Source organism: Triturus cristatus, chromosome 3_2, assembly GCF_964204655.1.
Source record: "Triturus cristatus chromosome 3_2, aTriCri1.1, whole genome shotgun sequence".
NCBI classification, from domain to species: Eukaryota; Metazoa; Chordata; class Amphibia; order Caudata; family Salamandridae; genus Triturus; species Triturus cristatus.
Genome location: NC_140584.1, coordinates 487,006,992 through 487,020,189, shown reverse-complemented (window position 1 = coordinate 487,020,189; position 13,198 = coordinate 487,006,992). Strand labels below are relative to the sequence as shown.

The 13,198-nt window shown below is 46.5% G+C and overlaps 1 protein-coding gene across 4 annotated transcripts in view; it reads left to right on the top strand.

Moving 5' to 3' along the window:
- The window catches only part of DENND2B (DENN domain containing 2B), a 1,065,289-nt gene that overhangs the window by 947,520 nt on the left and 104,571 nt on the right, over nucleotides 1-13,198 (top strand). For all 4 annotated transcript variants that reach the window (XM_085648132.1, XM_085648131.1, XM_085648133.1 and 1 more), the window contains one exon: nucleotides 4,799-4,939. In XM_085648132.1, the coding sequence (XP_085504258.1) occupies nucleotides 4,799-4,939 (141 nt within the window). The remainder of the gene's footprint in view (nucleotides 1-4,798; nucleotides 4,940-13,198) is intronic.

The window sequence follows — 13,198 nt, the reverse complement described above, 5'->3', positions numbered from 1 at the left end:
TTCACTAGCTCCACCACCATCATGTTGTTGATGCGGAAAAGGACCACCCTTCTCGCCAGCACCCCGCATCATGCAACGCAACCAGCAAAGGAAAAAATTCCAAAAAGGCAATGCTGCGTCCTTGACACAACCAATGTTTAGGCCAGCTCTCTGCGCACCATCGTCCATCCCAAAACAGTCCAAACCGTGCACGGCAGCCGCATCAGAAAATATCTGAATCTGCCAGACCGTATTCTCATCCAGGAAATACATGGGTACTCCATTGAAATCTTCAAAAAATTTCATCCATACCCCCAAATCAGCATTGAATGCCATGGAAATTCTGACTCTGTGGTGCGGCAAAGTCACTCCGGCCATGGCCTGCAAAAAGTCCGACCCACTTGCACCACACAGCAAGCAAAATCAGAAATCCAAGGAACTTCTGTACCATTCGGAGCTCAATCTTGCCCTCTCCCATCACCACCAACAAGAAACCCTGAATCTCCCTCACTTTAGCCTATGGCATTCTCACCTCCATCAGAACCGTATCCAACTCCGTGGCCCTAATCGTCAACACAACCCGTGGACCCTCTCGTCTTTTCTGGTGCCAAAGGTACCCCAAAGCCTTCTGCCATACTTTGAAAATGTTGCAGTGCCTTCAGACACTCGCCTGAATCCTTCCATCTGACAAACAGAAAATCATCTAAATAGTGAGACACCTCTTTATGGCTACTATATTTCGTGAAAAACCATTGTAGGAAGGTACTGAAAGCTTCAAACAGCGGACAGGAGATAGCACAACCCATCAGCAAAACCAAGTCCACGTAGAGCGCCCCCCCAAACTGCATGCCTAACAACTGAAAATCCTCAGGGTGGATGGAGAGTAAACAAAACGCTGATTTGATGTTGTATTTCACCAACTCGGCCCACCACCCGCAGCTCCTCACCAGGGCTACTGCATCGTCCACCGACACATACAGCACCCTAGAATCCTCCTTAACAATGTAGTCATTCACTGATGCCCCCTCGGGTCACGACAAGTGATGAATGAGTCAGAACTCCCCCTCCGCTTTCTTCAGTACCACCCCCGTGGGAGACACAACCAAGTCCACCATGGGTCATGGTTGTCTGTCCACCTGCGTACACTGGGTCCTAAATGCCCAATCCGAAAACCCTCCAGAAACCCCCCTTCAAGCCATAAGGCTTCACCCCACTCCAGATAGATCGAAAGCCAAGGCCGTAAGGCTTTGACTTTAATGAGTGTAGTTGCCTTTTGTCCCACGGTGTCCCTGTTGGGCCTTCCCTGGGGCCCCTTCCACTGCTCAACGGTGCTAGCCAGGTTAAAACATTGGGTAATGGGGTGTCTGTCCCCACATTTAGAACACTTGTGCTTGAATTTGCATGGGTGACGGGAACAGAAACCCTTGTTATAATTTCAACATGCCCCAACGTTGTTTGCAGTTAGTTTTGAGGCGTAACCCTCCCCCTGCGGGCTGGCCTTTAGCTGAAAAGGCCGATAAGTAATCGGTAATCCGCTAGCTGTGTGTGTGCAAGCCGCGGACTGAATGGACGACATCCACTACATCCAGAGTTCAGAGTCAACCTCCCCCCCAGGGCTTGTCCGGGTTCAGGCTCGCCCTCGCCCGGAACTCTTTGTCGTAGCTAAGCCATGTGAAACCCCTGAAGTGCATTTGGGCCTTCCTGATTATGTCCATATATTTGAACAAAGCTATCGCCCTGTCTCCATGCTTCTCGCTATAAATGCTCACATAGATCAGAAAAGCTGACGTCCAGTTTTCCATGTTAATCGGTACTCTAGGATGTCTTGTGTGTTCCCATTCCTCTTTCGCCTGACTATCCCTATGAAGAAGTTTACACACATCTACATATTCGCATTTCCACATTCTGTTCTTAGTCTTGTCGGACAAATGGGACTCAAGCGGCATTGCCAGACCCTCGTACTGGAGTCTCTTCTTGTGCTTATTATCCTCTTAATCCATACCACCCTTACCCCCTTCAGATTCCGCTGAACTATCTGACTGGCACCTTTTCTTTTCAGCGGCCTTCCTCCCACTCACGTGCTTGCACGACTACTTACTGCGCAAAGCATCCTTCACTTTGTTCTTCCCTTCTGTAACCACCCCATCATCAACTACCACAGATCGCAGCGTGGGTGCTCCCTGCCCCGACTCCCTGAAACCCCTACACAGACCACCATTCCCCCTTACCTGAAGGTAATGGCTCCACTTATCCTTTGTCCTTGCAGCGTATCACCGCTCTTCGTCTTGGTACCTCTCTGGTCCGCTCTTCACTGCTGCAAGACAACTGATGAACAGATTGCTCTCCCTCTGCTCGCGCCGCTAGTCTCCAGCCTGCCCTCATCCTCGCGCAACTCACCTTCTTCCCACTCATCACTCTTGTAATCCAACACCAGAGCGTCCTTGCATTCTTCCTCCTTGCACTCATCCTGTCGCACTCCAATTGCTCTTGTTCGCCCACACATATCAGTAGTCCATGGAAGCCCCTAGGTCTGAATGGAGCTAGGTGCGCGATCCTTGGTTGGCAACCAAGGACCCCGCCACCTCTTCTGACCAGTGTCTCAGGGCCGTCTTGCGCCCTGCTGGTTTTGCCTCTTGCCTGTCAGCCTCTGCCACCTAACGTGTTTGTCCACCCTCCCTCCCCAGCTACATCTACCAGCGGGGTCCTATGCATCACCGGTCCCTTGAGCCGCAAAAACTATCCGCCTGTCCTCCCTCTGGCCCCTACCATTGGGACCCATAGCCAGTGACCCGCCCCTTCACCCCCGCACTTGGCTTGCCAACGACCGCCCCGCTCTTTGACCTGCTGTTTCGCCTCACACTCCCTGCAAATCGCTGCCCAGCGTGCTTCAGTCTCCTGGACCAAACGGCGCTGCTCTTGTATTTGGGCCTCAATATCCACATTTGCCCATCTGCTGGCCGGAGCACCAAACCCCAACAACCCCTTACTCCTGGAGACAGGCACCTCCTGGGGTGTATCAACCTCCTCACTACCCCCTTCCCCCTCCTGGCGGATGCCCGTTGTGCTTTTTAATTTTTTGTGGGTGGGGCCGTTTGCTTTGGGCCCCGCCAGTGTCCCCACCACCAGAACAGCAACTGGGGTGGCCCCACTTCCAGGTCCCTCCCTCCCATCAACCTTCTTTTGCAGGCATAGCCAGCCTGTAACCTTGCCATGTTGGGTCGTGTCTGTATGCTTCTTCCAGATGCCTCCTCAAATCGACTCCCCCCCCCAATGCGTCATCACTACCGGGCAGCCGGCTGGGAGGTTGCTTTGCCTCCCGCTCAGAATGGGGCCTTTGTTCTGTCGTTCCCCGCTCCGCCCTCGCCGCCCCGACTTCCCTCTCCCTCGACCAGTGTCTGGGAGGTACGCCACGACAGCGGCAGCCACCATGCCAGCCGTGGACCAATTGGGACGGGTAAGGCCTAAAAGGTCCTGATGGCCGGCTGCAACCAATGTGTGCAGCGCTGCCCCTACCTCCTCGGCCGACGGCGATGCCATAGCCCTTGTGCCGAGACCTTTTTGTGGTAGGTGTGCGTGCTGCTCACCACCTCAGACCTCTGTTCAGCAACCATGCCGACAGGCGCAATCAGGGCTCGCCGGGCAACCAAGTAGGGCCATTTTAACTTTTTTATCCCTCTACACACCCCCAGGTGATGCACAGAGTCCAGAACTCTCCGGACCCTTATATCCCAAACCAACCCCCCATCCTACCTATCCCCACCCATGTCCTGTTTTCCCTGCACGAAATCCCCCGGGGAAGGACTAGTCTGCGGCGTGCTTTCCCCGGGGGCGACATGCTTTCCCTGGGGCCCATCATTTGCTTGTATCCTTTTCTACTATAAACTTGGGCTGTACATTGGTTGATAGGCTTAGTCATCCCTCCTTAGTACCGCCTTGTATCATTTTATAATCTCCCATGGCACACCCCTGTTACTTGTGTTGTTACTCAGTAGCCTTTAATTACAGCCTCCGGGGACTATTTTCTCAAATAGCTTTGTCCTGCCTGCTACTGCAGGCAGGACATGCTCGCTCCTAATGCTTTATTACATTTTTATTGCACGGCACCGAACACATTTGCAATGCAATAGGTCTCGAATTTGCGAGACTATAAGCTATTGGTATTGTAAATGACAATACCTTTTATTTATCTGCTTTAAAAACAATGCTTAAATAAAAGGCATTGTCATTTACAATGCCAATAGCTCAAACTCTCCTAAATGCGAGACCTATTGCATTGTAAATGCTTGTTAAGGTATGTAACCTCTTCAAGGTCATTACATACTGTTGTGGTTTCGCACAGATGCGCTGTGAACTTTCCTACCATTCAAGCACGGCGTTTTTCATTTCTGCTTCTCCATTCCTGCCCTCCTATATTTACTGAGCAGCTGAATGAAAACGTTCCCTAATAATAAACCTATTAAAAATACGTGATTGAATCTAAAGGCAATATACCTAAATCCAACTCTGGGAGGCACTAAAAATGATGGCTTCTGTAAGGGAGAAGTGAGGCTGCTAGTGATTGGCTACCGATGTTGAAGAGCTCTGATGATGAAGAGCAGACCTCGAATATATAGCTATCATTGAAAGTAATTTGGATAAGAATTAACCGATGATAAAAACTATTCAATTTCAGGACTGAAACCAAATCGGTTATTTTACGAGTGGACGTGCTTGGGAGCAGCCTTGGTTGAATTCAGAGCCCGCTCCCAGTAAATGTCAGATTGTAACGCTCTTATTGTTTTTTCCCTTGTTTCTGCTCTCCCTCCATGACACCATTCAGATCCTGGACGAAGTGGAGCGGCGCCGGGGGATATCTGCTGCTCTGGTGTATCCCTTCATGAGGAGTTTAATGGAGTCTCCATTTCCTGCTCCTGGAAAAACAATCAAGGTCAAGACATTTCTCCCCGGAGCTGGAAATGAGGTAGGTACATGAGACGGGTTAAACACGTCACTCAATTAGAACCTGCAAATAATAGGAACGTTCATAATTAGAGTCGTTGAAAATGTAAGTAGTTCAGTAGCCTACAACTCTTTATGAATGGTTAATGAAGTTATTCATATGAGTTATTTTGTTAGCCATTTACGAATAGAAGGGCTAGTAAATTTAGCATTTGTTTGGGGGAAAAGTATCTTTGTTCCTGCATGAGTGTACACCATGGCATCATCAGCAATGCCTCTTCCACTGGGGGTGGAAAGCCCCACTTCAGAAGCAAAGTATGATTCTGGCAGAAGTGGGAACAGAGAACTTGAAAGACATGAGAATCCTTGCTGCTAGAAGGCCATTCACCCGGGAGAAAGGGATCATATCTTCTTATACTGAGGCCCATTTCCATTTACTTTTCACTTCCCACCAATTCTGTGAATAAATGTATGATGGTATAATCACCGGGAAGACGTATTAGATACATTGGTGTGTATCCTACCATCTGCCATCTCTGGGGCGTCATAAGACAATATCAGGTGCACAGGGATATGTGACACTAGAATTTGCAGAGACTTCCCCCATGATGGATCCGGTCAACGTTCTTTAAATACAAATAGATTTTGTTAACTGTTGTGGTCATCATAGGCGTTGTGATCATATTTTAGCCCATGTAGTTATCACTGAGAGGTCTGCACATACATATACTACACACTTCAAAAAGCGAGATTTCGGTACTGCTAGTCGTACCGCGCCAAGGGTGGTGAACACACATATGCCACTGGCATTCATACAGATAACATAAAGGTGTTCCACTGTCATGAAAGCTTGATTGAAATATGCATACTCTTGAGCTGCAATTTTATTACACTTTTTCACTATACAGAAAAGAAAATACAACAGAGACAGGCATAATCTTACCATTTTCAAACTCATTTCCAAAACCATAATTTCTGGGGCCTCAAAGTCCTTGCATGACCTCTTCCTATCAGCAGATTAGTGTCTAAAACTCATCCTTTCATCTCCTTTTTCTCTTTCAACATCCCGTATCACTGAACTCATTCCTTCTGGTTTGCATAAACTTCTTACATAATTGGTTAAATTCCTTGAAAAATTGAGGTATCCTGTGTGTCCCAATTTACTGTATATTTGAGCTGGTGTTTGGAATGCTAAGAGTGAAAGATGAAATAGAATCCTGGTAGGAGGATGTAAAAATGGCAATATCTACCTAATGTTGCTGTAACCAAAGGGCCTACCATGAAATTTAAAAAGTACCATCTCCCTAAGAGGCTACACGTTCTTGAATGTAGACCCCTAACTTAAACATTTGGGTGATGAGTTGTTAAGGACCTCTGTGAAAATGCAGCAAGACTCTGGTGGCAGTTCGGAGCCATTTCTGACAAAAGTGGAGGACTGGCATGAGAAGGAAGATGGCCCTGTAGTCATGTAGGACTAGTTGAGGGCCACCTGCGCTCAACCCTACCAGCAAATTGTGTCAGTTGAAACGGCTGGGCAGCAGGGGTCAGGTGAGGAGGGTGGGCAAGGTCTGGCAAGGACAAGGAGCTAGCTGAGGAGGAGTTAGAAGCTGGTGTGTTATGTCCCAGTGTATAGTCCTAAGCTTAAAAACAATGCAATGGAGAAACTGTTAGAAGGACTAATACATTCAACGTTGATTGTGATATATGGAGCAGCATTTTCCAGTTCACAGGATGTTTTCTCAATTAGGATGATTGTGACACTGGTTAGTCCATGCTTTTGGGGATAGAAATATTTTATGGTACCCAGTGCAGAATCACCAGATGAGATGACACGGTTCCTGCTAACGCTGTGGTCAAATAAATGCACCGTGTGCAGCCATTGGTGGCTCCTCCGCTAAGGCAGAGGACCGTCGCCCCGCTGCTTTTCACATTTAAAAAAAAGGCAAATAAAATTATATTAACTATGGGTTATTATCATTTTATTTGTTCCTGCTGCTGCGTCTGGGCGAGGCGGATCTGCATTGCTCTCGGAGCAGGGGGAGGAGTGGTTGGCACTATTTAAGTGGACATGAATGTTTGGCCGGCCCTCTTGGGTTAGCCAAACATTCACATGCACATTGCATGTTCTCCACGCGGGCTGCATTACAGCCTGGATGGAGAACATGTCCAGGCTCCCATTCTCTGGCTGAGCACTGAACAACGGTGCTCAGAACAATCACAGCGCTGCATTGAAGCGTTGTGATTGGCTATGGGGAGCCTGGGAGCCCGGGTGCTTCCTGCTTCCTGTTTGCACAGAAGAAGCCAAGAAGAGGACGGAGGCCAGGCGGCTGCCGGCCAGCCCGCCAGGAAGTGATTTTTGTTTCATCTTTCTGTGCAAGTTGACTTCTGTTGTTTGGGGTTTGCTATGGTGCAGTGTGCTGAATGCATGCATAGTGCTTCATGACAGTTTGGGAAGTTAAAAAAAATCCTCCTGTAGGATGTTTTGAAAGTAATGTGTGAGCATTTACTTTCGCTATATGGAGTTTAATTAACAATTTGGGGAAAATATCTAGCACCCATCGGAGTTTAGTTGTGTATAGATGTGCCGGTTGTGGATCTTTAAGTGTCATGGGTGTAGGAAAGACTACTACCTCATTGCGAGAGATGCAATTATAGTATACTTATGTGTTGTTGCAAACTGGGGAAAGAGCAGTACCCTGTCACTAGAAGTTTGAAGCGGAAGTACTCTATGGAGTTCAAATGTGGGGAAGTGTATTACCATGATGTTGTGCGGGACAGCCACATGTTTTGTTTGAGTGTTCTTGATGGTAGCTACAAGTTTCACCTGAGTCATACTATATGAATGGGACAATTGACAGGTGTGTTTCACAAGAGGCAGAATATGTTTGTGATTGTTTTGTGGTGCATTTTATTCAGTTTGCATATAATGAAGTTGGACAGTGTTGTGTTTGAATGGTAGTGTTCAATGAAACTCTAGTGTGTTGTAGGTGAGTATTTCTTTCTTTACCTGCTGACATGGGCTGGTGTTAATGGCGGTGTTGCTGGACTAGTCTAGTGTTTAATTGTTGTAATTATACTTTTTTCAGTGAGTGTCTACTGGAGTCTGCCATCACTGTGTTTGGAAGACGTCCTGACTTTCTGGTGCAATCTCCGGAGGTTGTGGCACAGATTAAGTGCTTTCTTCAGCTTGGCACTTGGTTATGTTGGTGTGGCCAGCTAGTGTGGCTGGGTGTGGGGCTTTGTGGAGTGGTGGGCTGCACTTGTGTGAGTGTGAGGTGGAGTGTGTGTTGTCCTGGAATTGAGTGTATTGCTTGTGGAAGATGGAGAAAGTGTGTGTTGATGTGTGTGTACCACTTGGGCAGTGTGGTAATGTTAGAAGCATGCCTAGGGACATTGTGCAGTTGTGAGGACAAGTGTTGTGTTGTCGTTCAGTCAGGGAAGTTTTGAGTTAAGATGAAACGTGGTTTTGTTTTTGTATTGTTTGTGCCTTGAATGTGTAGACGTGAGGAAGACCGGGAAACACACTTTTTTTTAAGGAATCCATTGTGTTTCGTGTCCAGGCTGTTGTGTGACTGAGTGTCTGTGACTACATGTTCTGCATAGATTAATGTTGTATGGTGTCATTGTGAATGTGCAGAGGAGGTTGCAAGTCGTGCACATCTTGAACCTTTGAGCAATGGTACTCACAACCTATTTGTTGGCTTATTTCATTATCTGATAGGAGGTGTGGTGAGCCACATGTTTTGATTAGTCGCAGAGTTCATGTTACTCCTATTTGCTGTCTTTGTTTGTCTGCTTAGGTATTGGAGAATTTAACAGGTTATTGTTGAGTGAATGTGTAAGCTGGTCATGTTGGATATTGGGTAATTGTGAGTGGTTGTCCTTATACTTTATATGCAAAGTAATTGCTGTTCTTCGTTTTGTTTTATGGAAGAAAGGGAGGTGTGTAGTATCCTGTGTGTCCCCATTTTCTTCATGTGTGAGCTGGGGTCTTGAATGCTGATAGTGAATGAGGAAATTGAATGTTAGTGTGTGGTAGTGAGTGAATATAGTAGAAAGGGACAGTTAGATATGACCTACCTGCTGTAGCTGTAACTGAAGGGCTTACCATCAAATAAAGAACCTACCACCTACCTGAGTGGCTCTGGGCTCTTGTATGAAGACCCTGCCCCCTAACTACAACACAAATGTTTTCTTTCTACCTACTCTTGAAGCACCTTTCATTGCACAATTTGATTTTATGTCATGAGTGGGATTTTGATAAGGTTGCTGTACCAATACAGCTGCCATCCAGGTGGTGGGATGGGGGGGGGGTGGGTCTTCCTGTTAGTGCCCTTTGGTCTTTTGGTAGCTTTGCAAATTGTCAATCATGGGATGTTCCAATCTATCTTGGCATCTGGAGTGATGCCTCCTGGAATATTTCTCCTCTTTTCTACATGTAGATCGTAGTAGGGTAGATGAAAATCTCCAGAGCAGACCCCAGTTACATGCTATGCAAGTTGCCCCTGGAATTGACCTTGTAAATTACATTATGCAGCATCTATATAAAACAACTGAATGGTCTTGATCTTGGCTGTGGGATCTATCTCCACCAGTGAAGCACAGTTCGGTTTGAGTTTGTTATCTCAGGTGACTTCCACCACCTTAGTAGTTGCTTTGGAGCCATAGACCACTGCACATATCTGCACTCCCTCAATCACAGGCCTTACAAAACAATTTGTTATTCACAATTTTAATTATCTATTTATTTAAGGCTCTTCTTTTCCTTCTTGGATGGTTCCCCAACCTGATTCCAAGTGGCCTGAGGTGAGCTTTATTTTATGGGAGGGTCTAAGTTTAGAGGGATATGCTGCCAAATTAGCTCCAGGCTGCCCATGGCGTTGATTCACCAGTGTCAGTGGGAGCAAAAGTGGCCTCAAGAACCTATCACCCTATGTGAAACCACAAAGTTAACTATGCGTCTGGCCCTTGGCAGCGTCATATTTGCTGCGGAAGAATCAGAATAAAGGCAAGTAGTGAAACTATAGAAAATAAATAGAACACTGTTTATTGTCTCTTGCTTTGCCATGGTATTGACTGGTGAGACCAGGCATAGAAGAGCAGTGTCAGGAGTACACAGGGCATGCTGAGGCCAGGCATAAGAAGAGCAGTGCCAGGGGTACACAGGGCAAGCTCATGGTAGCAAATGCTTTGTTGAGCCTAACTGATGACCTCTTAAGGCAAATCATATATTTTCTTCCTCAGTCACTTTTTTGCTTTGTGTTCTAAACTTTGGTGTTTTACAAACTAGTTGGAGGCAAACCCTTTTTCCTCTGCCTTGTTGCTCCTTCCTTAACTCATGCAAATCTGTCTTCAGCTCTGCTGCTCCATTCCTGGAAAGACGATCATGTCACTCCCACTCTGACTACCTTGTGCTTCACTTCAAGTACTACATTGTAGTGCCTTGTATCACATTCAATACACTCACCCAGAATTACCAGGCATGTTGTACTCACAGGCTTCACAGCACCAGCAATCGCACATGACAAATCCCCGTGGACGCTGGGCATTCCTAGGTTTAGCCAATCCATATACTTAAACAGTGCTTCTTCTGCAGTCGCCCAACCCCTATTCCTGTAAAAAAGATGTACCCCGGAATTGCTTGAAGCTTCTTAAAACCACCTTGCTCCGCCGTCTCCAACACCGATGGCTACCAGTTCTTTAAAAATATACAGAGAGTAGGTTCTGGCTTCACCCGGAGCAGTATATCTCTGACCTCAGGCTGCTGGCTGTTGGCTCTTTGGTGTATGGTTCCGTGACCTATAGAATGCTTGAATTGCAGTGCATGAGGCACTATTTTACATCTCAAAGGCACACTGAATCATGAAGCTTTAAATTCATATTTCATAGATAAATTGTATACAGAAAGCAGTCCTTTTTGTTTTTTCACTGCCGCAGGGTATTTGTTAAATGTTTTAGCCAGGACTTAGAAAGCAAGCCAACAGTGGCGGCTCCTCCGCTAAGGCGGAGGAGCGTCGCCCCACTACTAATTCAGCAGTGCACAAAAGAAAAAGATAATAACATGACGTTATTGTCATTTTATTTTTCTTTGCGGAGCTCGGAGCCAGGTCGGGCGGGGCTGAGCTCTGTGACGCCAAACAGAGTGAGGAGTGGTTTGAACACTTCTAAGGGCACATGACAGTTTTGCCGGGTGGCCAAACCATCATGCATACTTGGCATGTTCTCTATTGGGCTGTGTCGCACAGCCCCGTGGAGAACGTGCCCAGCCTTCCCAGGCACAGCATGAGCATCCAAACAGGACGCTCAGACCAATCATGACGCTTCTCCTGCAGGATTGTGATTGGCTAAGAGAGACCGGAAGCCTGGGTGCTTCCAGTAGATCATGAGGAAGAGGACGGAGGACAGACGTGCAGCGATGTCGAAGGAAAGGGTACGTTTTTTTTAATCATCATTTTGTTTTTGTAATCCACCTCCCCCCACTCCCACCCGACCACCCCCGTTCCGAGGCGGCCTCCACTGCAGCCAAACTTATTGGTTTTGCAATACTTCTCTTTCTTTTCTTCTTATCAACTGATTTTGTGCCTAATCGACAGCGAGCCTGGACTCCAGCAAAACTGAGCCTTTTGTTTTGATTGTATTTTCAATGACCCTACATTCTTATTCCTCTCTTTCCTTTGTTAGGCTTTACAAGCCTATGGTATCCGTTAATGAGATATTGCGGTTTCACTTTATGTACAGTTCCCTGCCCCCCTTGTTGCCGATGTGTTTTACAAAATTTATGGATTCAAAAGTGACATATAACTTCTAAAGGGCATTGTGGCTATAGAGGAGACAAGGTTTTTAAATCATCTTCATGAATGCAACACTGACAAGCATTGAAGACAACCACGGTGTCACTTCAGAAGCCCATAAAAAGCGGACTGCGTAAATGTTTAGTTTTCCATGATGTCTGCCAAAAAACCACCCCAAGCAAGGGGTCAACACAGTCAGCCTGCTTACACTCAGCCTGCTTGCAGTCTTTGAAAGTCATCAGTGGACTTATATTGCGACAATAAACACATGCCTCCAAACAATTTCCACCTGGATATGTAGCTCCAGCTAGTAATTAAATATGTGTCGGAATGCGGACAGGAAAATGACTTGGGCACATAAAATATTTTCTTTGTGTTTCTATAAAGAAGCTCCGTTTTTAATGTTATCTGATATATAAAAAAAAACCATTCTCTAGGAAATGAGAAAACGTAGATACGTTAATAAAGCTATGTACTAATCTGGAAACAGGGTGATTGATATAATGTAACATATTTATCCGTAGATGTCTATTCCATAACAAACGAGCATTATTAAAGCAGTGGCGTAGCTAGGCCTTAGGCCGCCCATGGCTGCCCGTGCACTTACCGCCCGCGGCGGCCTGATCGAAGAACGGGGCGATTGAGGGGGTGCTGGCAATTCTTGCAGCTGCGATGGCCTAAGAGTAAGAGTAAGAGTGGGGGGGGGGGCCGCCACCCTCAAAACATGTGCAGCATGGACCGGTCTGCCCCACCGCCTCCCCGCCCCCCAGCTACGCCAGTGTATCAAAGGGAATAGGTCTAGCGTGGGCTGCCAGCCTTTTAACGCTGTCAATGCTTGTTTTGTTTGGTCAGTATTATTCTTGGATGAGCTGCCAGGTCCTCACCAAAATAAAGGGGCTAAAAGCTAAACAATTGTTTTGGTCTTGCAAAGCAAACATTGCCATAATAGTCCCTGGCATTGAAGGGAACTACTTTGTATGCAGATGTGCTCCTTACGAAACAACTGAATTCCGTCACTCACAGTGAAGTTAGCCAATGTCTGAAGTGGTCTCACCAATTGCCCCCATGCTGTAGTGGGTGGAAGAAAATTATGATGACACAACAGCTCACAAATGCATAAAGAGGGCTCACTGAAAGCCCCTATATGGAAGTGTATATACATATTTTAGTAAAATCAAAAACTCTTAGTTAATGCCAGACCTGAAAATTGTAACAAGCTTCTCATAAAATGGCAGTCTGGCCATTTGCTGTACCTAACCTGACAGACCATACAATTTGAAAGACTTTAAGGATGTTTTTTCAGTTGCAATCTAAGGTCCTGATTACATTTGTGCGTCTGCTAATTACTGTTAGTGGTAGCAGTGTGCAATTTAACCAAGTGGCAACAGGGGATTTTGTGCCAGGTGGGCAAGAATCCACCCATTTCAGGATGCTCAACCATAATATTTTGCATTATTTACATTTGAGTTGTAAATGCATGTACGGTAGAA